Source organism: Spermophilus citellus, assembly GCF_964194105.1.
Source record: "Spermophilus citellus genome assembly, chromosome: 18".
NCBI classification, from domain to species: domain Eukaryota; kingdom Metazoa; phylum Chordata; class Mammalia; order Rodentia; family Sciuridae; genus Spermophilus; species Spermophilus citellus.
In genome coordinates this window covers 7628978-7651863 of record NC_138200.1, presented here as the reverse complement: position 1 = coordinate 7651863, position 22886 = coordinate 7628978, and the positions used below count along the sequence as shown (strand labels likewise).

At 51.7% G+C, this 22886-nt stretch overlaps 1 protein-coding gene and 1 long non-coding RNA gene across 3 annotated transcripts in view; both read right to left on the bottom strand.

Annotated features, from left to right (window-relative positions):
- Positions 1-22641, bottom strand: part of LOC308637369 (uncharacterized protein) — a 51155-nt gene extending 28514 nt beyond the window's left edge. Inside the window, exons 1-16 of the mRNA XM_081273676.1 lie at positions 22321-22641; positions 21412-21712; positions 20984-21058; positions 20388-20474; positions 19752-19835; positions 19473-19573; positions 19081-19234; positions 18724-18855; positions 16869-17103; positions 15101-15186; positions 10327-10506; positions 9915-9977; positions 9267-9353; positions 8453-8533; positions 7298-7526; positions 249-436 (exon numbers count right to left, since the gene is read on the bottom strand). Of these exons, the coding sequence (XP_081129802.1) occupies positions 249-436; positions 7298-7526; positions 8453-8533; positions 9267-9353; positions 9915-9977; positions 10327-10506; positions 15101-15186; positions 16869-17103; positions 18724-18855; positions 19081-19234; positions 19473-19573; positions 19752-19835; positions 20388-20474; positions 20984-21058; positions 21412-21646 (2017 nt within the window). The 5' untranslated portion in view covers positions 21647-21712; positions 22321-22641. The remainder of the gene's footprint in view (positions 1-248; positions 437-7297; positions 7527-8452; positions 8534-9266; positions 9354-9914; positions 9978-10326; positions 10507-15100; positions 15187-16868; positions 17104-18723; positions 18856-19080; positions 19235-19472; positions 19574-19751; positions 19836-20387; positions 20475-20983; positions 21059-21411; positions 21713-22320) is intronic.
- Positions 4309-6865, bottom strand: LOC308638149. Of its 2 annotated transcripts, none has more exons than XR_014019759.1 (3): positions 6457-6865; positions 6170-6301; positions 4309-6074 (listed from the first exon to the last, which is right to left on the bottom strand). It is a non-coding gene; the product is annotated as an uncharacterized lncRNA (long non-coding RNA). The 2 variants fall into 2 exon arrangements; XR_014019760.1 differs by having other exon boundaries at positions 6468-6865.
- Positions 22642-22886: the final 245 nt, after the last annotated feature.

Genomic DNA, 22886 nt, shown 5'->3' with positions numbered 1-22886 from the left:
GCGTCCTTCTGCCTTAATATTTCCCACGACTGTAACTCAGGTTTTGTGAGGGACAGTTTGGCTGCGTGAAGTCGACAGCTTTCGGAAGGGGTCTGTGTCACGGGAGGTCCCGGTTCCACCAGGAACTCCAGTCAAGTCCCCATTGGAGATCCCAATTCTGAGAAAGTACTTCCTAGGGCTTTCTTTGGCCACGCCCAGAATCTCAACTCTGCTTCTGATTGGACCACAACAAAGGGAGACCCGCCTACCTCTCCGTGATGTCACAGGGACGGTGACCTTTACAGACACCTTCATTCCAGCATCCACTCTAGCGAAGTCCATCCTCACGATCTGGCTTTCAGAGCCCAGGACCAGGCTTCTGGCCCTCAGCGTCCTCCCTTCCTGGGCCCTGGGGACCTGGATTCTGGCTTGATTCTGGCTTGGTGCCCCTGCCAGCCTCAAAGATAGGGAAGGGGCCGTTTCCAGTCTAAGACTAGCACTGCCAGAGGCGCTGGGGTCTTTTTCTCTACTGTGACTGGCGCCCCAAGCTTTATGGCAATTGAAGTTCAGTCATGATTCTCTTTCCTCATTTCAATTCCACAGTCTCCTCCCAGGTTAAGGAAGGAACGCCCAGATCTCAGTGGGATGGGAGTTCTTGAGGCCATTAATGAGAAAGGAATGGAGAGCTCCCACCCTTGGAATCCCGAAAGCGCTCTCCTTGCTTTCCTTCCTGCTCCAGGGAAACTCACAGGGTTTCAGCAGCGAAAGGGCTGCCAGATCTGAGTAGGAAGCAAAACCTAAAATATGAATAAAGACAATCTGGGAGCTCCCATCTTCCCTTCAGTGTTTTATCTTACACAGAGGGAGGGAGGGGAGAGAGAGAGAGGGAGGGAGGGAGGGAGGGAGAGAGAGAGGGCTGCTGCAGAGACAAGGGTTGAGAATGCAGAATTTTAATTCCTACCTCCCACTCTCCTCCCCTTGGTAGCTGCTTGGGTTGGTACCCTGAAATCCTGAGAAGACCAGAGGCCTAGATTCCTGGAGGGGGAATGATTAGATTTGGCTGTGTCTGTTGAACCCTTTTCAAGGCACAAAAAACCAACAAGGGCTCCTGAAATGAATCTAAGAGACTCCTGCTCTCTGGCCAGAACTTGTGCTCCTGCTGGGCTCTGACATGGGTTCAGAGGTCTTGGTATCTTCAGATCCTTTCATTCCAGACCTACCAAATTTAGTCCTGTGAGTTCAGGGACCCACAGAGGTTGACAAGGAACAAATACCCTCTGCAGACTTGCTGGATGCCAGACATTAAAACCCAGATTCTCAGCATCACAGCTAGAAAACAGGACACTTCCTTGATCCTAATCCCAGAGATAACAGATGCACATCCTGTGTTGGGAATTTGTGAGCTTACAAATTAGAAGTCACCCTGACTCACCAGAAGATTCTGCTGCAGAATTTGTTATACTTCCCTAATAGGTATTCCTCTCCCAAGTCCCATGTTTTATAATGTTTGTTTGAGGGAGAAAAAAAAAATAAAAGAATCTTGACTTTCCTCAGGAAATAACAGACATGGCTGTGGTGACAACTGCTCCAGCATTTCCATAGCACGTGAGCAAGGAGGTTACTCCATGACACCTAGCATCACCCAGGGTTCAACAGGATTCAATCCCCAGTACATACTCAAAACAGACGATGGTTCACTAGAGGTCGTTTCCCAAATCTCGGTCATTTTGGCAGTGCTGGGAGCGTTAAGTATGGCAGTAGTCCCTTCATCACATTCTTTGCAGAACAACGTAGAATTCTGGATCTTTATTCCCCAGTCTCTGCAGGGATATTCAAGAACAGTAGAGCTGCTTCTCCATAGAACAAACCCCAATGGGAATTAGTCCAGGAACCCTGAAGGAGAGCTAATGAGGGCCTGCTCTAGATCAACCACGAGGTCCTTCAGTCTTCTGAACACCAGGGCAGAAGTAACACCTCTGCTAGAAAAGACCAGCCGAGTGGACTCTAGAAGGCAGGGTTCCCTGTTCTCAGGGGCTGCCATGCAGAAATACTATGGAAATGATGATCAGGTGGGCACCGTGGCTTCTGGAGCCACCACGAGCTTCACTGGGCACTGCCAGCCATCAGAAAAGATGTTCTGCTGGTTGTAGGTGTTCAGGCAGCTCCAGGAAGCCCCTCCCCTACTTCTTTCCACCTCTGGCCAACTAGAATCTCTCTGGCCATGGGCACCACCTGCTCTGGGACCACCCCTGACTTCTCCAGAAGCTGCCAAGCCTCTGGAGACATGTCTATCTGACTCTAGCCTGATGAGACCAGTCCCAAAAGTCTCCCTGGCTTCCAAGGCCCAGCCCCTGTCTGCACTGGAGACAAGTCTGCATTAATGCCCACCCCCCTCAGGCAGGAAGGCAGCCTCAGGCTTGAAGACCTTCAGGAACCTGAGTCTGGCAGAGTGAGGTTGGCAAGGTAGACAGTGTCTCCACCAGCCAGGTAGGCAGCCCAGAAGCCAAAGGTGCCAATGGTCCTGACAGTGTGGTTATACTGATTGGCAAGGACCAAGGCTATCCCTCGTGAGCCATATCACCATGGGAGGGTGAATATTTCCCCAGCACCTTCATGCCATGGATGGTGAACACAAAAATGGGGGCTTCATGCCAGGCCCAGTACCAGTCCATAGCCTGCTGAATATAAGCACTGTCACTCACCACACCCTTCTAGCACTGGGCCAGCACCTGCAGATGTCTTCATGGTAGACAACGACAACCACAAATGTGTGAGGTCGGGTCCCAGTGAGCCTTAGGGAGAGCTGACCCAATAAATGCTGGGCCTCCTCCTGGAGGTAGTCATGAGGGGGAACTTCCTGCAGATGCTGGAAGAAAATCCAACAGCCAGGGAAACCAGAGAGCCACAGAGTAGCTTCTCCCATAACATCCAGCACAGGAAATTGGAGCTGCCAAGATCAACCCACCACCCCACTAAAATGGACTCTCCCCTACCATCATCGTCAAAGAATGAAGCTCTCCAAGGAAACATTCCCCCATTTCCACAATGCTTGCCCCCCTTACTCATTATTCTACCCTTAAGATGGAGCCTTACAGATATTTCCCAATTCACTAAGATATTTCCCCTCTCTCAATATCCCAAAGGAAACAGATGTTTTAAAAGTCACTGTGGAAGAGAGTTAATGAGTGCTTGCTCTAGATAAACCAAGGATTCCTTCAATATTCTGAACACTAGGGCAGAAGTAACATCTCTTTGAGAAAAGACCATCAGAGTGGACTCTAGAGGGAGGGTTCCCTCTCCTGAGGGGCAGCCATTCAAAAGACTTAAACAAACGTAACAACCCAAACAAAGGGTCTTCCATTGCCTAGACCGGTGAAGGTGCATTTCTAAGGTGACCCCTTTCTACAGTGCATTTTGTTGATTTTTCCCATCCCTTCAAAAGGAAACCTACTCCAACAATGGACTCCTCTATTTGCCCCCACTCACGTGTAGGAGGACTCCAAAGACACGCCCACAACATCAACAGAGGTTCTCACTATGCCCCTCCCTACAGGGGACACCTCCTAGAGATTTCCATACAGTGGCTCTTCTAGTAATCATGCTTTCAAACACCTGCCTCAAGGAGACAGCTTCCTACTTCATCCACTCCCCAAACAGATGCATTCCAAAGAACCCTTCTTAAAAAGGTGCTCTCGCCTCCATTCTGTAAAAATGGAAGCAGTGTGTCACCTTTCTAAAATAAACCTGACTGTGTGCATGTATGAATGTGTACCAACTAATTCCATCAATATATAAAACTATAATGTAACAAAGTAAAATAAAAATACAAAAGTAAAATAAATCTAAAATTCAAGTTCCCCACTGTCACCCAAATGTGTAAATGCACACAAGTGCCAGCACCCCCTGCCTGCATCCACAGTGGTCAAACGTCCCAGTGAAAACCATCACCTTTTACAAATGGGTTCATCCGCTCCCCCACCAAAGAAATACAGGCTTTTCTAGATCAAGACCCCAGACACCAGTCAAGGACGTCCCTGCCCCAGCACATGCACTCTCCTGTCGCCCTCCCTCAAGAAATGATGTCTGCACGGGTACTCCTTCCTGCAGTGGACTCTCCTTTGAAAAGACACAGCTTGCCCTCCACTTTCAGTGACAGGACCATGCCCTGTTTGTGCCTCCAGTGTAATCTTGTCAGCCATCTCCCCTCCGCCTCCTCCACACTCACTCTCTACCACCTGGCTGTGCTTTTGCCTACCAGGGGACCTGAGGCTACCTCAACCAGAGGAATTCTGAGAACTACAGGTTTACCACTCTCCCATGACAGGGGGGACATAGGGCTCTGGGTGGTTGGGGAGGCGAGGCTCACCTGGGCATCCTGATAGCCCTGGAGCAGTAGAAAGTAGGGGCGATTGCTGGGGGCCTGGATGAGGCACTGAGTCAACTGATCAAAATCCCCAGGGTCTGCAGGTACTATTTGGGTATCAGCTGCCCCTAGGGCCATGCTAAGTGCCTGCTGCCTGCGTTCCTGCTGCCGCCTCCTCCGACCCTGCAGGCTCAGCTCTGACACGCTGCACGGTAAGGACAAGTTCTCCGGAGCGTTCCTTGTACCTAGACCCAGCTGGGGGCCCTGATCAGAACTCAGGACCAGGAACGATTATTCTGTGGTCGCCATGAGATGGTGCCCATGCCTACAGAGAGAATTAAAATGCCTGAGAGTAGAAAGACCAGGGAGAGAGAACTGAGATCATCCATCACAGGCTGAGTGCCCTGTCCCTCAGTGCACAGGGCTGCGCGTCTCCAGTCTCCCTATGGCATGTGCAACCCTTGCCTCCTGCTTCAGGTCCCACGTAACAAAACTTCCTTGGCCTCTACGAACACCTCTTCCTCTAGCCCTTTGCTTTCCCCTGTGCCCACAGTTGGCAGCCAACCCAGCCTAAGACCACCTAATCCAAGGCCTGCCACCAGAAACACAAGTTCCTCTCTCTCCTAGGCTCTGCCCACGTAGGCCCTGACCCTCAAGAACCACCTCAGCCTAGTTCCCAGAGCTGCCTCCTGCCACACAGACCCACAAGCAGGTGCCACCACACCTCACCAGGCCCAACACCTCAGGCTCAGGCCTACTCAGTTCCTCAGACTCCACCCTGGCCCCGCAGGCCCACCCAGGGCTCTGCACAGCCTCCAGCACATTGTCCTGGCCTGTTCCTCCTCTCCTAGTTCTCTCCAACTTGGATTTCCCCCTAACACTGGCCGAATCCCTGGGAATTCGCAAGGCTCTGGCGCTTCCCACAGGCTGCTGAGCTGCCAGAACCATCGACACCCCGCTGGGGAGCTACCACTGCTTTGGCCACCTACACATTCAGCCTCCTGCAAGGCAGCCTGGAATGCCTCCTAAGGGCCCTGACTCCATCCAGAGACACTCTGGGACACCTCCAACCACTGCCACCAGCTGGGCCACGCCCCACGGGAATCCAAGCTCCACTCTGTAGGCGCTGGGAAACAGCAGGTCCCGCCCAGCGCTCAGATGCTGCAGCCCCGCCTTCTCCCAGGCTACTCCCCCATTGGCTCCCCCCAACCTGCTTTAAGGTGCCCACTTGCCAAGGTTCCAACTGCAGCCTGGGTGAGTCAGTGGCTAGCCGCAGGGTTTCCTCGGGTCTGAAGATGAAGACCGGGGATCCACCTCTGCGAACCGAATCGAATCGAATCGCAGAAGGTCATCCAGAAAGACAAGCAGACACGGAGATGGGGTCCCAGGAAGGGGGAAGGACCCCAATACCCCAAGAGAAAGAGGGACAGGAGTGAGAAGGGAGCAGAGACAGTAAGGAAAAACAGAGACCCAGGGATGGGTGGTGGGTAGACGTAGCAGGAAAGAGAGTTTAAATAAATAAAGGCCAGTGCCCAGAAGCCATTACCAAGAGGTGAGAAGGGAGGGGAGGAAGGAAGCAGAATCAAAGCCCGCCCTGTGTGGCCCATCCCAGTGCCTAAGCCCACCTCTCCCCCCATGGGCCCAGGTAAACCAGTATCTGACTTCCTGTTCTCATCACCCAGGCTCCCTTGCCCATTCAGGACTGGACCAGGAGACAGGTCTCTCAGGGTCCCTGACAAGAAAGCAATGCATGGGGCTGAGCCCAAACCAGGGACAGATGGAAGGCAGGTGGGCCAGGGGCAGGTGGACCACTTTGTGGCTACTCACATGACAGAGGCAGGATGGGCCTGTGGCTCCGGGCTTGGTGGGGAGGATGGATCCACAGGCACACAGGAGAGGGAGCTTTCCAAAGGGGGTGGGGTGCTTCCACCCTCCCTCAATACACCAGAGAGCCTGGCCCTAAGGGAAGGTGGATATACATCCCAAATGGGCTGGGGCTAGGGGAATGAGGCAGAGGGACATCTGGGAGATGGAGGGGCATCTGGGGAGAGGGATGGGCCCTGGACTACAGGCCCAGGAGGACTGATGGCTGCAGTGGGACCCAGGAGTCTTACCTGGCTCTTACCTGTTGCAGGTCAGGCAGCACCCAGAGGGCCTGGCTCTGATGTCCTGGGTTAGTTCCTGATCCCTTTAGAAAAGCCTGTGCCTCTGATCCAGCCCCCAGCACTGTGCGGCAGACATTAAAAGGCAAGAGGAAACCCAAGGAAGAGGTGGGAGGGGGTGTCCTGAGAAAACCAGGCCTGGGGCAGGAGATCTAGGTAGGCCTGGCCCTGGCCTGTTTCTTGGTTCTGGAATTATATCACAGTCTGCTGTCCCCTCCACCAGACCTCAGTGGTGCCATGTTCCTCACCCTCCTCCCTGAGGCAGGAGCCCATGTCCTGATCTGTCCTCTGGGGGAACCCAAGGTATTATTCAGTCAAGAGGATTGAGTCAAATACTTAGACCACAAGACATGTATTTAATTATTTTTTCACTTTGAGGTCGTTGTCCTTGATGTCTTAGATGATGTATTTTCAACTCCCTTCGAGGTCGCTGACTTTGTTGTCTTAACATATGACGTCTTAGAAGCTGTATTTGCAAGGCTGGGTTGTGAGCACTGCTTCTTTCTGGATCTTCGCCAGTAAATTAGCCTAGGGGAGATTGAACGAGGTTGAGAGGTGCAAATCAGGGAGTCATGTTAGGTAGGAAGCAGTTGGGACCCACTCCCCAACTCCCAGCCCCACAGAGCTGACCTATTCAAACAACTATAAATGCCTGGCCCTCCTAGGTAAGCCCCCCACGCTGTAACTCCCACCAGCGTTCTGGAAACCTCAGTGGCTCTGCCAACTGCTCCAGCATTGGGCAGTAGGAAGCCCTGCCTCTCCCTCCAGGTCCTGCCTTCCTCCCTAGACTCACCTGAGAAGAAGGGCTGCTACCAGAAGTATTAAGAAGCAGATCAGCAGCCCAAAGAGGCGGCCTTGCAGCATACTCTGGGCCTGGGACTGCTGGAGGGATGTGATGGGCTCCAGGTGTGCTGACGCTGCTGTACTTTCTGTGGGGCTTTCTGAGTTCACATCAAACGGGCTCCCCTCAGTGTCTTCAAGCTTTTCTTTATGTTTCTCATGGTGGATTTTAGGGGGCAGCACTGATAATAGGAGGGCCAACAGCAGTCAGAGAAGGACTGAAGGCGCGCCAGCCCCAAGACCCAGGCCCTCCAGTAGAAACCTCCTAGGAAACACTATCCCTGCCACGAGAGGCCACAACAGAAGCAAGTCCTCCAAGGCCTGAAGGCAGAACCCCATCTGAAGTTAAGCTTCCAAAGCTGAGAATACTTCCTGTACCTCCTTCTTACAATACCCAGGGCCCCAGTTCTCTATCACCCCGGTACTGACCTGTGACATGATATGAAATGATGGTAGATGGGCCTGACATCACTGTGTCCAGCTCACAGCGATATTTTCCTTCATCCGCTTCAGTCACACTTGGCTTTGTCAGGGTTGATTCCTTCCCCTTGTACAGCAAGGTCTCAGAATTGTTCTCCCAAACCTAGATACAAGCTCAAGAGTATCACAGAGGCATGGGGATTTCAGGAATTGGGGAAATACAGGGCTGAGAAGCTCCCGGGGCCTCAGGAACATAGGAATCCAGGGGATCATCAAGCAGGACTTGGGGTGCCTGAGAGTCAGGAGTGACCTCACCTACTAGGCCATGGGGTTGGGTGTAGGTCAGGGGCTCATACCAGCTTGAGTGACTTGGGGTTTAAGGGTTACAGGAGTTGGAGGGCCCCACCCTGTAAAATTTGTAGTCTGTGAGGCCTTCAGAAATATGGTGCCAAGTGAGCAGACAGTCCAAGTTCAGTTCTTCCGATTGATGGACCTCCACATGGCGCTCTGAGGATGGGGCATGACTGTGAGATGGTTCTTCTGGGGTCACTGCCCTCTCCAAACAGTCTCAGCTTGGTTTGGGCCAGGCCCTTCCCTGCCTCCTGTCTGCATTCTGAGCTCACTGGACTGTCCCTCCTATGGTTCCATCCCTGTCCCACCAACCCCTCCAGCAGGGTCCCATACTCACCCCCACAGTTTATGGGCTTCCGGCAAGCGTGAACCTTTCGCTCACAGTGCTGGCACCATATCAGAGTCTGAAACATGACGCCTGGAGGGGCAAGGTCAAGGCTGTATTCACCCGCTAAGAGGTGGGTTTGAAAAAGGTCAAAGGGAAGGGCTAAAGGGCTGGGGGCCTGCTGGGCCAAATCCCTAGGAGGTCATCCCTCCAAGGTCAGTAAAGAGTCCAAATAGGGGCCAGGGTTGTGGGTCAGTGGTAGAGCACTTGCCTAGCACGCGTGAGGCACTGGGTTCGATCCCCGGCACCACATACAAAATAAATAAATAAAATCAAGGTATTGTGTCCATCTATAACTTAAATAAATAAATAAATAAATAAATAAGAGTCCACATAGGATACACCTGCTATCTGCAAATCCAAGCCAGAAAAAGATGGCTGGAGACCCAGGAACCTCTCAGATGCTGCAAATGTGCATCCACAGGGGGGAAGGGGAGGGGTGGGTATCATGGGCCACGATGAGGGTAGAAGAATAGCTTCTGCTGTCTGCACTCACCACATTTGTTGGGACATAAAGCTGCCTCAGAAGGGAGAAAAGAAAGAGAAAAGAATCAGACTTTTAAATGAAGAAGGGTGGGAGAGGGGCTGGGGAGGAGCAGAGGTATGGGGAAGGGCCTAAGGGAGGTGACCCCCGAGGGGTCAGCAGGAGGAGGAGACTGAGGACGCCAAGGGCCTGGATGTGGAAATGCAGGGGGCTGGAGAAAGGGACTCAGGTGGTAGAAAGGGGATGGAGTTGGATGGGTCCAGGGTTCCCATCTTCCCTCACCGTCCTTCTGGAAATGAAGAGCTTGCAGGTTAAAATCATCCTTTCCCTTGATCAGTGTGTGGTTGAGCTCTCTGATGAAGTCCTCTCCTGGGAGAAAGCAGAGTAGTGCTTAGTCTCTCCTCCCCCAGGTGTGTGTGGGTTCTGAATAGGGTCTTCAGTCTTTGGAGGCAGGCATTCTTTTTTTTCCCCCAATTGAAACAGCCTCTCGCTGTTGCTCAGGCTGCTCTGGACTCCTGATCCCTCTGATCCTCCTGCCTCAGCCCTCCTGAGCACCAGGGGCTACAGGGAATGTGCCACCTGGAGGGGCTGACATTCCATCTTCTGCCTTCTCAGGAAAGGGCCCAGAAATCAAGTACTTCACACAGTGCCAGTCACTGGGCTAAGCAATGCACAGGTATCAACCCACCTAATCCTCCCAGGAGCTGAGGGAGGAGGGCACTGTGATGCTGTCCAGTGTAGAGCTGAGGAAACTGCCCAGTTTCTCGCTCAGGGCCACAAGGATGGGAAGTGGCACAGCCAGAATTTGAACTAGGCAGTTAGTCCCAGAGCCGTGCATCACATCCCCAGGGTAGACATCACTAGCAATGGCTCTCCTGCGAAATCCAGGACCCTCCTCCCAGCCCTTCAGTCATTAACCTTTTACATTACTGTCTGTGATGCGTTTCAGCTCCTTCAGGAAAGTCCGGGATACCTCGTCCAATGAGTTCTTATCTGTGGGTTGATATAGAACCCCAGATTCCACCTTTACTCCACTGTAAGGCTACTACCTCATAATATCTACCATGCCCATGGGAACACAGTGCAAGGACAGACCTAATTGTAGAACTCACTATTCTGTTTCCCTCTGGGAACTGTTTTCTTACAGACAATTGCTAGAAAGGAAGTGGGAAAACAGTGTTTGCTAGCTCTGGGAGGGCCTGGAACCTGCAACTTGCCTTCTCCATTCCCAAGATCAGGGGAACCTGGCCCATCCCCTTTCATCACTGGCCCTGGAAATCCTGGACCCAATCCCTCTTAGAAGCACCAAAGATGAAGGGGCCCTCTCTGCCCTGCCCCTCACCTATGATTCCTGCATAGGAACCCTCGATGAATGGCCGGTCCTGAAAATCTTTCAAAGTATCGTATACCATATCCATCACTTTTCCACGGTCTTTGGCTTCCAGGTGTCCAGGCAAGTAATCCTTCTCCAAGGACTTTACTGCTTCCATGACTGTCGGCTCACATGTGACACAACAGCTTGCTGGAATCAGGCAGCAGGCCAGTGCAGCCAACAGGAGCACAAAACACGGCCCCATTGAGGCCTGAGCACTGGGTAGGGAAAACACCAGGAGGGTCCTCTCACACCCGACAGAGTAGATGACTCTAAACAGAGAGAAGCCAAAGCCCATCTTAAGGTCCCATGAACCCCACATGTGCAATCTCCCCCATGGGAACAGGTCTTCAGGAAATCACCATAGGATGAAGACTTGTATGCTTCATCAGATGCTTCAGAATTGTGTGACTTATGCCCCATCCAGAGGACCCCAAATTGAGGGTCTTCATTCATCCTCAGAGATCACCAATTTTTTTTTTTTTTTAAGGTACCAGAGATTGAACCCAGGGACACTTAACCACTGAGCCACACCCAAGCCCTTTTTATTTTTTTTTTTTACTTTGGAGACAGGGTTTTGCTATGTTTCTTAAGCCCTCACTAAATTGTTGAGGCTGGCTTTAAACTAGCAGTCCACCGGCCTCATCCTCCGAGGTCGTTCAGATTACGGAGGTATACCACCAGGCCCAGTGAGATCAGCAGACATTTAAAACATTCCCCACATAAGGACCGAAGTCCGCCCTAACCATGCAGACTCTCCAAGCTGCCAATCCATGGGATCCACAGCTCCCCCACAATTAATGTGGTCCTGAACTCCCAACCTCAAGCCAATCAACACTCAGACACACCCAAGCCCCCAAACCCTGTTGCACTTCAAGCTGAAAAGTCCGTGTCCAGCTTCAATATATCAGACTCTCCCGCAGGTTCTCAAAACTCCCTCAAGACCAAAGTCCACTCCAGATCCCTTACCCTGGGGACCCCACGAATGGATGCCAGACTCCCAGCCACCCTCCTGTCCCTCCTGTCCACCCTTGCCCAAGGCTACGACCTCTTATTTTCAGGGTGCACCTTCTCAGGAAACGGAGCCCCAAAGCGCCCTAAACGCGAGGCACCCTAACTCACTAGCCCCTCTCCGACCTTGATCCTTGACCTGTGCCCTCAAACCCAGGATTCGCTCAGGATCCCATTCACACTGTGAGGAACCGGTGCCGCGTCCTTCTGCCTTAATATTTCCCACGACTGTAACTCAGGTTTTGTGAGGGGCAGTTTGGCTGCGTGAAGTCGACAGCTTTCGGAAGGGGTCTGTGTCACGGGAGCTCCCGGTTCCACCAGGAACTCCTGTCACGTCTCCTTTGGAGGGCCAAATCCGAAAAAGTACTTCCTAGGGCTTTCTTTGGCCACGCCCAGAATCTCAACTCTGCTTCTGATTGGCCTCCACATGGGAGACCCGCCTACCTCTCCGTGACGTCACAGGGACGGTGACCTTTACAGACACCTTCATTCCAGCATCCATCCTTGCAAAATCCATCCTCAGGATCTTGCTTTCAGAGCCCAGGACCAGGCTTCTGGCCCTCAGCGTCCTCCCTTCCTGGGCCCTGGGGACCTGGATTCTGGCTTGGTACCTCTGCCAGCCTCAAAGATAAGGAAGGGGCCATTTATGGCCTAAGACTAGCACTGCCAGAGGCGCTGGGGTCTTTTTCTCTACTGTGACTGGCGCCCCAAGCTTTATGGCAATTGAAGTTCAGTCATGATTCTCTTTCCTCATTTCAATTCCACAGTCTCCTCCCAGGTTAAGGAAGGAACGCCCAGATCTCAGTGGGATGGGAGTTCTTGAGGCCATTAATGAGAAAGGAATGGAGAGCTCCCACCCTTGGAATCCCGAAAGCGCTCTCCTTGCTTTCCTTCCTGCTCCAGGGAAACTCACAGGGTTTCAGCAGCGAAAGGGCTGCCAGGTGTAAGTAGGAAGCATAACCTAAAATATAACGAGTAATGACAAACTCCAAGATCCCATCTCCCTCCATTGTTTTATGCACACACACTGCCAGGAAAGCTGTAGATACAAGCATTGGGAATGTAGAATTTTATACCTCCCACTCTCCTCCCTGTCTTACCTTCGCTGGGAATGGTACCCTGAAACTGTAATTAGACCAGAGGTGTGGATTCTTGAATGATTAGATTTGGCTGTGTTTGAGGAAGCTTTTTTATCACCCCCAAAGCAGCAAAAGCTCTCTGGAAATGAGTCTAGTTTTATACTCTCTGGCCAGACCCTATGCTCCTGCCTGGGTCTTGGTATCTCTAAATCCTTTCATCCCAGGCCTACACAAAGACAGATTTAGTGTTTCTGTGATTTTTCAGGGACAGACAATGGTTAATAAGGAACACAGTATCTCCTGGCTTTCTGCAGACTTGTTGGATTCCAGATATCAAACCCCAGCTACAGAAGAAGAAACTTGCTTGACCTAATCCCAGAGATAATAGATCCAGGTCTTGTGCTTGGAAGTTTTGACCTTCCAAATTAGAAGTCTCCCTGGATTGCTAGAAAGTTCTGCTGCAGAAGTTGCCACACTTCCCCAATGGCTATTCCTCCCACCTTTCCCATGTTTTAGACTGTCTTCTCTAGGAGGAAGGAAAAGAATGAATGAAAATTTAAAAAATATTTCAAAACTTTCCTCTAGAAAACAAAACAAAACAAAAAAAAAAACAACTTTCCTCTAGGAATAAGGGGTTGGAGAGTTTTAGTCCTGCTCACAACTGCCCCAGCATTTCCAGAGCCTGGGAGCAGAGGAAGAGGCTGATTCACACTGAATGAGCTCCCCCTGGGTACTGTGTTCAATCCCCAGTACACACTCAAAGGAGTCACTGGCCCGATAGAGGCAGTCTCCAAAATCCTGCTCTTTCTGGCAGTGGAGGAGTGTTGAGCTTCTGGTAGCTTGTTCATCAGATTCTTTGCCATAACTATGCAGAATTCTGGATCCTACCTTCCAGTCCCTGCAGGGTTCTTCAAAAACATTAAACATGGACCTCCCTAGAGCAAACCCCCAACAACAATTTCTCCAGAAACTCTGAAGGAAAGTTAATGAGTGGTTGCTCTAGATGAACCATGAGTTCCTTCAGTGTTCTGAACACCCAGGGCAGAAGTAACACCTCTTCTAGAAAGACCAGGAGAGTGGACTCTAGAAGAGAGCGTTCCCTGTTGTGAAGGGCAGAAGCCCTAAACAAAGGTAATAACCCTTAAACAACGGGTCTTCCATTGCCTAGACTGGTGAAGGTGCATTTCCAAGATGACCCCTTTCTACAGTGCATCCTCTTGATTGTTCCCATCCCTTGACAAGGAAACAGACTCCAACAATGGATTCCTGTATTTCCCCCACTCACATGTAGGAGAACTCTGAAGACACGCCCACAACATAAACAGAGGTTCTCACTATGCCCCTCCCTACAGGGGACACCTAGAGATTGCTGTAGGTGGCTGTTGTAATAATCATGCTTTCAAACACCTGCCTCCCGGAGCTCTGCCTCAGAGGAAGCTTCCCAAGAACCCTCCGTTCTGTAAAATGGAAGCAGTGTGCTCCCTTTCTAAAATAAACCTAACACTCAACTTTTCCTATTGTCACCCAAATAGAAGTGTTCTTCCATCTGCCTGCATCAACAATGGTGAAATTGCTCCATTGTAATTCATCACCTTTTTGTGTGTGTGTGTGTATGGTTGGGAGCTTGAACCCAGAGACACTGTAACACTGAGCCACATCCCTTGCCCTTTTTCATTTTATATATATATATATATATATTTTTTTTTTAGTTGTTAATGGACCTTTATTTTATTCATTTATTTATATGTGGTGCTGAGGATTCAACCAAGTTCCTCACACATGATACGCAAGTGCTCTACCACTGAGCCACAACCCCAGCCCCTCATTTTTTATTTTTGATAGGGTCTTGATAAATTGCTTAAGGCCTTGTTAAATTGGGGAGGCTGGCCTCAAACTTGTGATCCTCTTTCCTCAGACTCCCAAGCTACTGGGATTACAGGTGTGCACCACCATGCCCCCACTATACCATCACCCTTTACAAATGGGTTCATCCACTCCCCCACCAAGGAAATTCAGGCTTCTCCAGATCAAGACCCCAGACACCAGTCAAGGACATCCCTGCCCCAGCACATACGCTCTCCTGTCACTCTCCCTTTAGAAATGGATGCTTGAACAGGGTCTCCTTCCTGCAGTGGACTCTCCTTTGAAAAGGCACAGCTTGCCCTCCACTTTCAGTGACAGGACCATGCCCTGTTTGTGCCTCCAGTGTAATCTTGTCATCCATCTCCCCTCCGCCTCCTCCACACACACACTCTGCAATCTGGCTACACTCTTGCCTCCCAGAGGACCTGAGGCTACCTCAACCAGAGGAATTCTGAGAACTACAGGTTTATCACTCTCCAAAGACAGGGGGGGACATAGGGCTCTCAGATGGCAATAACCTAGGCATCCTGGTAGCCCTGGAACAGCAGGAAGTAAAGGAGATTGCTGGACGCCTGAATGAGGCACTGAGTCAACTGATCAAAATCCCCCGGGGGATTTGCAGGTACTATTTGGCCATCAGTTCCCCCTGGGATCAGCCAAGTGCCTGCTGCCTATATTCATGTTCCTGCTCCACAGACCCTGCAGTCTCAGCTCCTACATGCTGTGCTCCAGGGACAAGTTTTCTTAGTGTCTCTTGTCCTTGGACACAGGAGGATTCCTGGGATGCATACTCAGGATGAGTATTGGCCACTTTGGCATCTTGCAGACGCTGACCAGATATGGTTCTCCTGTTGCTGCCACCAGGGGGCGACTGTGCCTGTGGAGTTAGAAACAGGAGAAGACTGGAAAGACAGTGAGCTGAGATCCTCCAAGAAAGAATTGTCCACCAAAGGGGTGAGGTGGGATCCTACACTGAGCTGTTGGCACATGCTGTTTCCTGTTCCTAAGACAGTCTTCCCACTTATCTCCTACTGATGTTGCCTTTTTCAGCTCAGAACTACTAGGCCATGCATAACAGAGATGACCTTGTCCTCATGGAGATAGAAAAAAAATATCTTGAACAGTCTTCCATAACAGTCCAGGTTGAAGTAGATAAATGAATACAAGAGATAACTGGGCTTTTTCTAGATCCGGAATAGGCAATGACACATGGTAAGTGTCCAGTGGAATTGAATTTAATGAGTTAAACCAATGTGTTTCCCACTAAAGATTGTGAGACCTGATGAGGTGGGACTCTCAACTGTTAATGACCCTGCTGTATTTCCCACAATATGTGCTCAATGAACACTTTTGGAGACACAGAGATGATGATTATAACCATATTCATTAATAAGTCCATTATGTGCCAGGTCCTGAAACTTCATCTACAGTTTTGCTTAAACTGACAGGTAAAGTGGTTGGAGCCCAGGTAATCCCAGCGGCTCAGAAGGCTGAGGAAGAAGGATCACAAGTTCAAAGCAAGCCTCTGCAACTTAGCAAAGCTGTAAGCAACTCAGCAGGAACCTGTCTCTCAATAAAATATTTAAAAAGGACTGGGAATGTGGCTCAGTGGTTAAGCACCCCCAGGGTTCAATGCACAGTAACAAAAAAAACAAACAAAAAAAAAAAAACCAGGGGTGGGAGTGTTTGAAATCCAAGCCTGAATATGAAGCCAATCAGTTTCATCGATAGAACACTTTCCCTGTCCCACAGCTGACTTAGGAACAGAACAGCAGTTAGAGGACTCCCAGTGCCCTGTCCCGCAGTGCCCATGGCTCCACCACTGCCAGACTCTATGTGGCATGTGCTGTTCCACCCTTGAGGTCACCTCCTGCTTCAGGCCCCATGTAACAAAACCTTCCTTGACCTCTACAAAGGCCTCTTCCTCTAGTCCCTTCCTTTCCCCTAAAGCCACCTAATCCGAGGCCCGCCCCCCAAAACAGGTTCTTCTCCCTCCTAGGCTCTGCCCACATAGGCCCTGACCCTCAAGAACCACCTCAGCCTAGTTCCCAGAGCTGCCTCCTGCCACACAGACCCACAAGCAGGTGCCACCACACCTCACCAGGCCCAACACCTCAGGCTCAGGCCTACTCAGTTCCTCAGACTCCGCCCTGGCCCCGCAGGCCCACCCACGGCTCTGCACAGCCTCCAGCACATTGTCCTGGCCTGTTCTCTCCTAGTTCTCTCCAACTTGGATTTCCCCCTAACACTGGCCGAATCCCTGGGAATTCGCGAGGCTCTGGCGCTTCCCACAGGCTGCTGAGCTGCCAGAACCATCGACACCCCGCTGGGGAGCTACCACTGCTTTGGCCACCTACACATTCAGCCTCCTGCAAGGCAGCCTGGAATGCCTCCTAAGGGCCCTGACTCCATCCAGAGACACTCTGGGACACCTCCAACCACTGCCACCAGCAGGGCCACGCCCCATGGGAATCAAGCTCCACTCTGTAGGCGCTGGGAAACAGCAGGTCCCGCCCAGCGCTCAGATGCTGCAGCCCCGCCTTCTCTTGTAGTTGGCACCTGACGCCAGGCCAGAGCCAAAGATCTTGAGGATCCCTGGGGGCATCAATGGGGGCCGCCAGTTCTGGCATCTTCTCGCTGACCCATTGCTGCTCGCCCTCCGGAGTCCCTGTCCCAGAGCCCCCGAAGAGCTGGGAGATGCGTTTGGCACAGCTCCCCGAGGCTCCCCCCACCGCCTTCAGTGGGCCCACTTCCACAATTCCTGGTGGGGGCAGCGGCGCGCTGTTGTGGCTCCCTGTGTCAGAAGACAAGACCTGGGAGCCACCCATGAACAGAGACACAGGAGAGTCACCCAGAAAGGCAAGCAGACACTGAGATGGGGGCCAAGGAGGAGGGAAGCACGCAAATACCGGGTCGGGGGCAGAGGGAAGGGAGCAGAGACAGAAAAGATAGACCCAGGGAGGACCCAGCTGGGTGTGGGTAGAGGTGCAAGAAAGAGTGAGTTCAAATAAATAAAGGCTAGTTCCATGGAAGCCATTTCCAAAAGGTGAGAAGGGAGAGGAGGAAGGAAGCAGGATCAAAGCCTGCTCTGTGTGGCCCATCCCAGTGCCCTGAGCCCACCTCTCCCACCCTGGGCCCAGGTAAGCTTGCCCCAGGCTCCCTTGCCCATTCAGGACTAAAACCAAAGTCAGGTATCTTGGGGTCCCTCACAAGAAGCAATGCATGGGGCTGGGCCGAAAACAGGAGCAGATGGAAGGCAGGTGGGGCAGGGGCAGGTGTCCCACTTGGGTGGCTATGCACTCCACAGGCAGCTCTGGGCCAGAGCAGACCTCATTGGGCAGCTGCTTCCAGGGAGTGAACTGATCCACAGGCCCGCAGGTAGCAGAGCTTCCCAAAGCAGCATTTCTACTCTCCTCTCTTGTTCACCAGATAGCATGGCCATAGATGGGGAAGGCCAAGTGCCAGCGCTGGGTGGCTGGGGATGGGGAGGAGGTAAATCTGGAGAGAGGGGTAGGCCCTGGATTCACAAGACTTCGAGTACAGATGTCTGCGACCACTCTGCGTCCCTGGCTCTGAACAAGTTGCCTGTCTGGCGGCACCCAGGGAGCCTGGCTCTGTTGGCCTCTGTTAGCTCCTGCTTTTGTAAAGCCTTTGCCTCTGTCCCAGCTCCCAGCTCTGGGTTCGGGACAGGGAAAGGTGAGAGGAAACCTGGCAGGAAGAACAGGGAAGAAATGACCTACCACAAGACTAGGCTGGGGGTTGGGGAGGGTCTTGGAAGGGCAGGCCCTGCCCTGTTTCTTGACTGGGGGCTGCCAGTTCTGGCAACTTCTTCTATCACAGTCTGTTGGCCCCTCCAGTGGGACTAAGGGACCCAGGTTCCAGACCCTCCTCCCTGAGGCAAAACCAATTCTCCAGACCTCTCAGGGAACCCAAAGTGTGGATCTGTCCAGAGGAGTGAAACAGATACTTAGATAAGACAAATCTTTATTTCTTCTGCAATTTTGAAGACATTTTCCTTGATATCCTAGAACTTTTACTATCAATGCTGGCCTGTGAGAACTTTGGTTTAGTTTTCTTCCTTTTCCGAGTGACTAGCCTGATAGAGGGTGGGGATTGCAAATAATGGAGTCTTGTTAGTTAGGTAGTGGTTGAGAGACACCTGCATTAGCGTCCCCCACCAAATCTGACAGTCATCAAAGTCTGGCTCACCTAAGGAAGCCCCACCACATTGTAATTCCCCCTACCTTCAAGAAGTCACTCAATGGCTCTGCAAGCTGAGTTTGGACAATATGAAGCCTCACCTCTCCCTCTAAGCTCTGCCTTCCTTCCAGGGTGACTCACCAGAAGATAATGGCTGCTATCAGGATTATAAGTAAGCAGATAAGCAGGCCATAGATGCGCCCTTTCAGCATACTCTCAACCTCCTGGTGCTTGGCAGTCGTGGTCTCCGGTTCTGGGCTCGGGGTTACTTCCTTCTTCCCCCCCTCCGTCTTAGCCGGGGCGAATTCACCCATTGGCTTCCAGTCCTCCAGGTCACGGGGAAACACTGACAGAAGAGTGGCAATGAGTGGTCAGGGCAGCGAGTGAGGGCAAGCCTGCCCCAGTATCCAGGCCCTCCAGCAGAAACAAAAGCCAAGGGACCCTGTCCCTGCAGCCAGAAGCCACAGCACAGCTGAGAAGCCATATCTCCATGGCCTGAGGCACACCCTAACCGAAATTTACACCCCCCATACATGGGACCCAGGGCCAGGAGCTGCACCCCAATACTTACCTGTGACAAGAAAATGAATGATCGTGGAAGGCCTGTTGTAAACAGTGCCCAGCTCACAGCGGTACTTGCCACTATCGTTCACAGACGCGGAGGGCCTATTAAAGACTGGATCCTTCCCGCTGTACAGCACGGTCTCAGAATTGTTCTCCCAAACCTAGACCCAAGCTCAAGAATATCACAAAGGCCTGGGGAATTTAGGGGTTGGGGGACTCAATGCCGGGAGCAGGAATCCAGGGCATAGATGAAAAGGGCTTGGGGTGCCTGGGAGTCAGGAGGGACCTCACCTAATAGGCCATGAGGGTTGGGTGCAGGCCAGGGCATCCAGGGACCAGGGGGTCATACCCATCTGAGGGACTTGGGGTTTAAGGGTTACCGGAGTTGGAGGGCCCCACCCTGTAAAAGACGTAGTTCGTGAGGCCAACAGCTTCTTTGTGCCAATCGAGAAAACAGTTCAAGTTTAAAGCTTCGTGTTCATGGATCTCCTCAACACGATCTGAGGACAGGGCATGACTGTGAGATGCTTCCTCTGAGATCATAACCCTCCCCAAACAGTCTCCATCTGTTTGGGCCAGGTCCTTCCCTGTCTGCTGTCTGCATTCTGAGCTCTCTGGACTGTCCCTCCTGTAGCCCCATCCCCCTCCCACCAACCCCCCAGCGGGTCCAGCTCTCACCCCCACATTCTTCAGTCTTCTTCTTACAAAGTTGAATCTGCTTACTGCAGTAGTCGCACCATATCAAAGACTGAAACATGACGCCTGGAGGGGCAAGGTCAAGGCTGTATTCACCCACAAAGAGGTGGGTCTGAAAGAGAGGGCAAGGCAAAGGGCTGAAGGGCTGGGGCCCTACTGGGCCAGGTTCCTAGGAGATCAACCCTCCAAGGTCAGTGAAGAGTCCAAATGGAGTACACCTGCTACCCGCAAAATCCAAGCTGCAGAAAGGTGACTGGAAACCAAGGAACCTCTCAGATGTTTCGAATGCGCATCCAAAAAGGGGAGGGGGGAAGATGGGTATCATGGGCCATGGATGGGGGTAGAAGAATAGCTTCTGCTGTCTGCACTCACCACATTTGTTGGAACAATAATCTGCCTCAGAAGGGAGAAGAAAGAGGAAGGAACAAATCAGACTTTTAAATGGAGGGGAGAGGGAGTTAGGGGACAGCTGAATTGAGGGTTCTTATTTCCCAGAGAAGGACCTGAAAGAAGTCCCCCTGAGGGTTCAGCAGGAGGACAGGATGGGGAAGAGGGACTGTCGGATTTGGGAAATGGGGGGTAGGGAGGCTAGGGTCCAGGAGCCCTGATTTCTCTCACCTTCTTTTTGAAACATAGAAGCGTGGAATGCAAAGTTTATCTTTTCGAGGCGCAACATCTCTTTCAGGTTCTCAACGCTCTGCTTCCCTGTGGAACAAAAGCAGGTTTGGGGAGACTAGGCAGTGGGTTTCTGGTCATGGAGCATGACATTCCCTCCCCTTTTTTATTTTGATAGGGAGTCTCTCTATGTTGCTCAGACTAGTCTGGAACTCCTGGATTCAAATGATCCTCCTACCTTAATCCTCCTGAGCACCAGGGGCTACAGGGAATGTGCCACCTGGAGGGGCATTCCCCTTTTTTACAGAAATCAAGCCCTTCACACAGTTCCAGTCACTGGGCTAAGTGATGCACAGGTATCAGTCCATCTAATCCTCCCAGGAGCTGAGGGAGGAGGGCACTGTGATGCTGTCCAGTGTAGAGCTGAGGAAACTGCCCAGTTTCTTGCTCAGGGCCACATGGGTAGGAAGTGGCAGAGCCAGAGTTTGAACTAGGCAGTTAGCCCCAGAGCCACGCATCACATCCCCAGGGTAGGTATCACTAGCAATGGCTCTCCTGAGAAATCCAGGACCCCCCTTCCCAGCCTTTCAGTCATTAACCTTTTGTTTTACTTTCTGTGATGTTTTTCAGATTCTTCAGGAAACTCGTGATCACCATTTCATATCTTTTCTCACCTATGGGTGGATATAAAACCCGATTCCAGTTTTACTGTCTCATAGTCTTGTCTCCTAGTACAAGCTACAGTACCTATGAGGCTACTGGGCAAGAATAGGACTAATTAAAAGACCATGGACACAGTTGCCTTCAGGGAGTTGTGGTTTCTTTACATAAAATTGCTAGAGAAGGGGGAGAGAAACAATATTGGCTAGCTCTGGGAGACCCCTGGAATCTGCATGCAAGCCTTCTGCATTCCTGAACTCAGGATACCCTGACTCAGGCCCTTCACCCCTAGCCCTAGAAATCCTGGACCCAGCCCCTCCTAAGCCAGGGCCCAGGACCCAGGAGTTCAGCTCCACCTTGCCCTCACCAATGGCCCCCATATAGGTTTGCTTAGTATATGGTAGATCCGAGAATTCCTTCACGGTCCGCACTATCATAGCATACGTGCGATTCACTTCATCAGGACCCATGAATTTAGGCAGGTAATCCGTCTCCAGGGACTTTAGAGCCGCAAGAATACGAGTGTCACATAAGACACAGCAGCCCGCCGGAAGCAGGAAGCAGGCCAGTGCAGCCAATGGGAGCGCAAAACGTGGTCCCATTGAAGCCAGAGCACTCAGTAGAGAAAATTCCAGGAGGGTTCTCTGACCCCAAACCAGCAGCTGACGCTAAATGGAGGGAAACCAAAGCCCATCTTAGGGGACCCACTGAACTCCATATGTACAGTCTCCCCAATGGGAAAGGAGAAGCTTCAGGAAATCTCCAGATGAAGTTTTGTATCCTTCATCCAAAGACTTAAGAAGTGTGAAATTTAATCCCAATTCAGAAAAGCACAAATTTAGGGGCTTTGCATCCTGAGAGATCTTTAGATATCCAAACTAGAACACTGGACCCCCAACCCATACAGACTCTCCAAGCTGCCAATCCATGGGATCCACAGCTCCCCGACAATTAATGTGGTCCTGAACTCCCAACCTCAAGCCAATCAACACTCAGACACACCCAAGCCCCCAAACCCTGTTGCTCTTCAAGCTGAAAAGTCCGTGTCCAGCTTCAATATATCAGACTCTCCCGCAGGTTCTCAAAACTCCCTCAAGACCAAAGTCCACTCCAGATCCCTTACCCTGGGGACCCCACAAATGGATGCCAGACTCCCAGCCACCCTCCTGTCCCTCCTGTCCACCCTTGCCCAAGGCTAAGACCTCTTATTTTCAGGGTGCACCTTCTCAGGAAACGGAGCCCCAAAGCGCCCTAAACGCGAGGCACCCTAACTCACTAGCCCCTCTCCGACCTTGATCCTTGACCTATGCCCTCAAACCCAGGATTCGCTCAGGATCCCATTCAGACTGTGAGGAACCGGTGCCGCGTCCTTCTGCCTTAATATTTCCCACGACTGTAACTCAGGTTTTGTGAGGGGCAGTTTGGCTGCGTGAAGTCGACAGCTTTCGGAAGGGGTCTGTGTCACGGGAGCTCCCGGTTCCACCAGGAACTCCTGTCATGTCCTCTTCCGAGATTCTAATTCCAAAAAATATTTCCTAGGACTTGGGCCTCCGCGGAGAATCTCAACTCTGCTTCTGATTGGGCTGCAACAAAGGGAGACCCGCCTACTTCTCCATGACGTCACAGGGTGCTCGACTTACGGAGAACTTCATTCCAGCATCCCCGGAAGAAAAGTCCGGGGTCCTCTGGCTTTCAGAGCCCAGGACCAGGCTTCTGGCCCTCAGCGTCCTCCCTTCCTTGACCTTTGGGACCAGGATTCTGGCTTGGTGCCTCTGCCAGCCTCGCAGATAAGTTTCTAGCCTAGGACTACAACTCCCAGAAGGCGCTGCGGTCTTTTTCTCT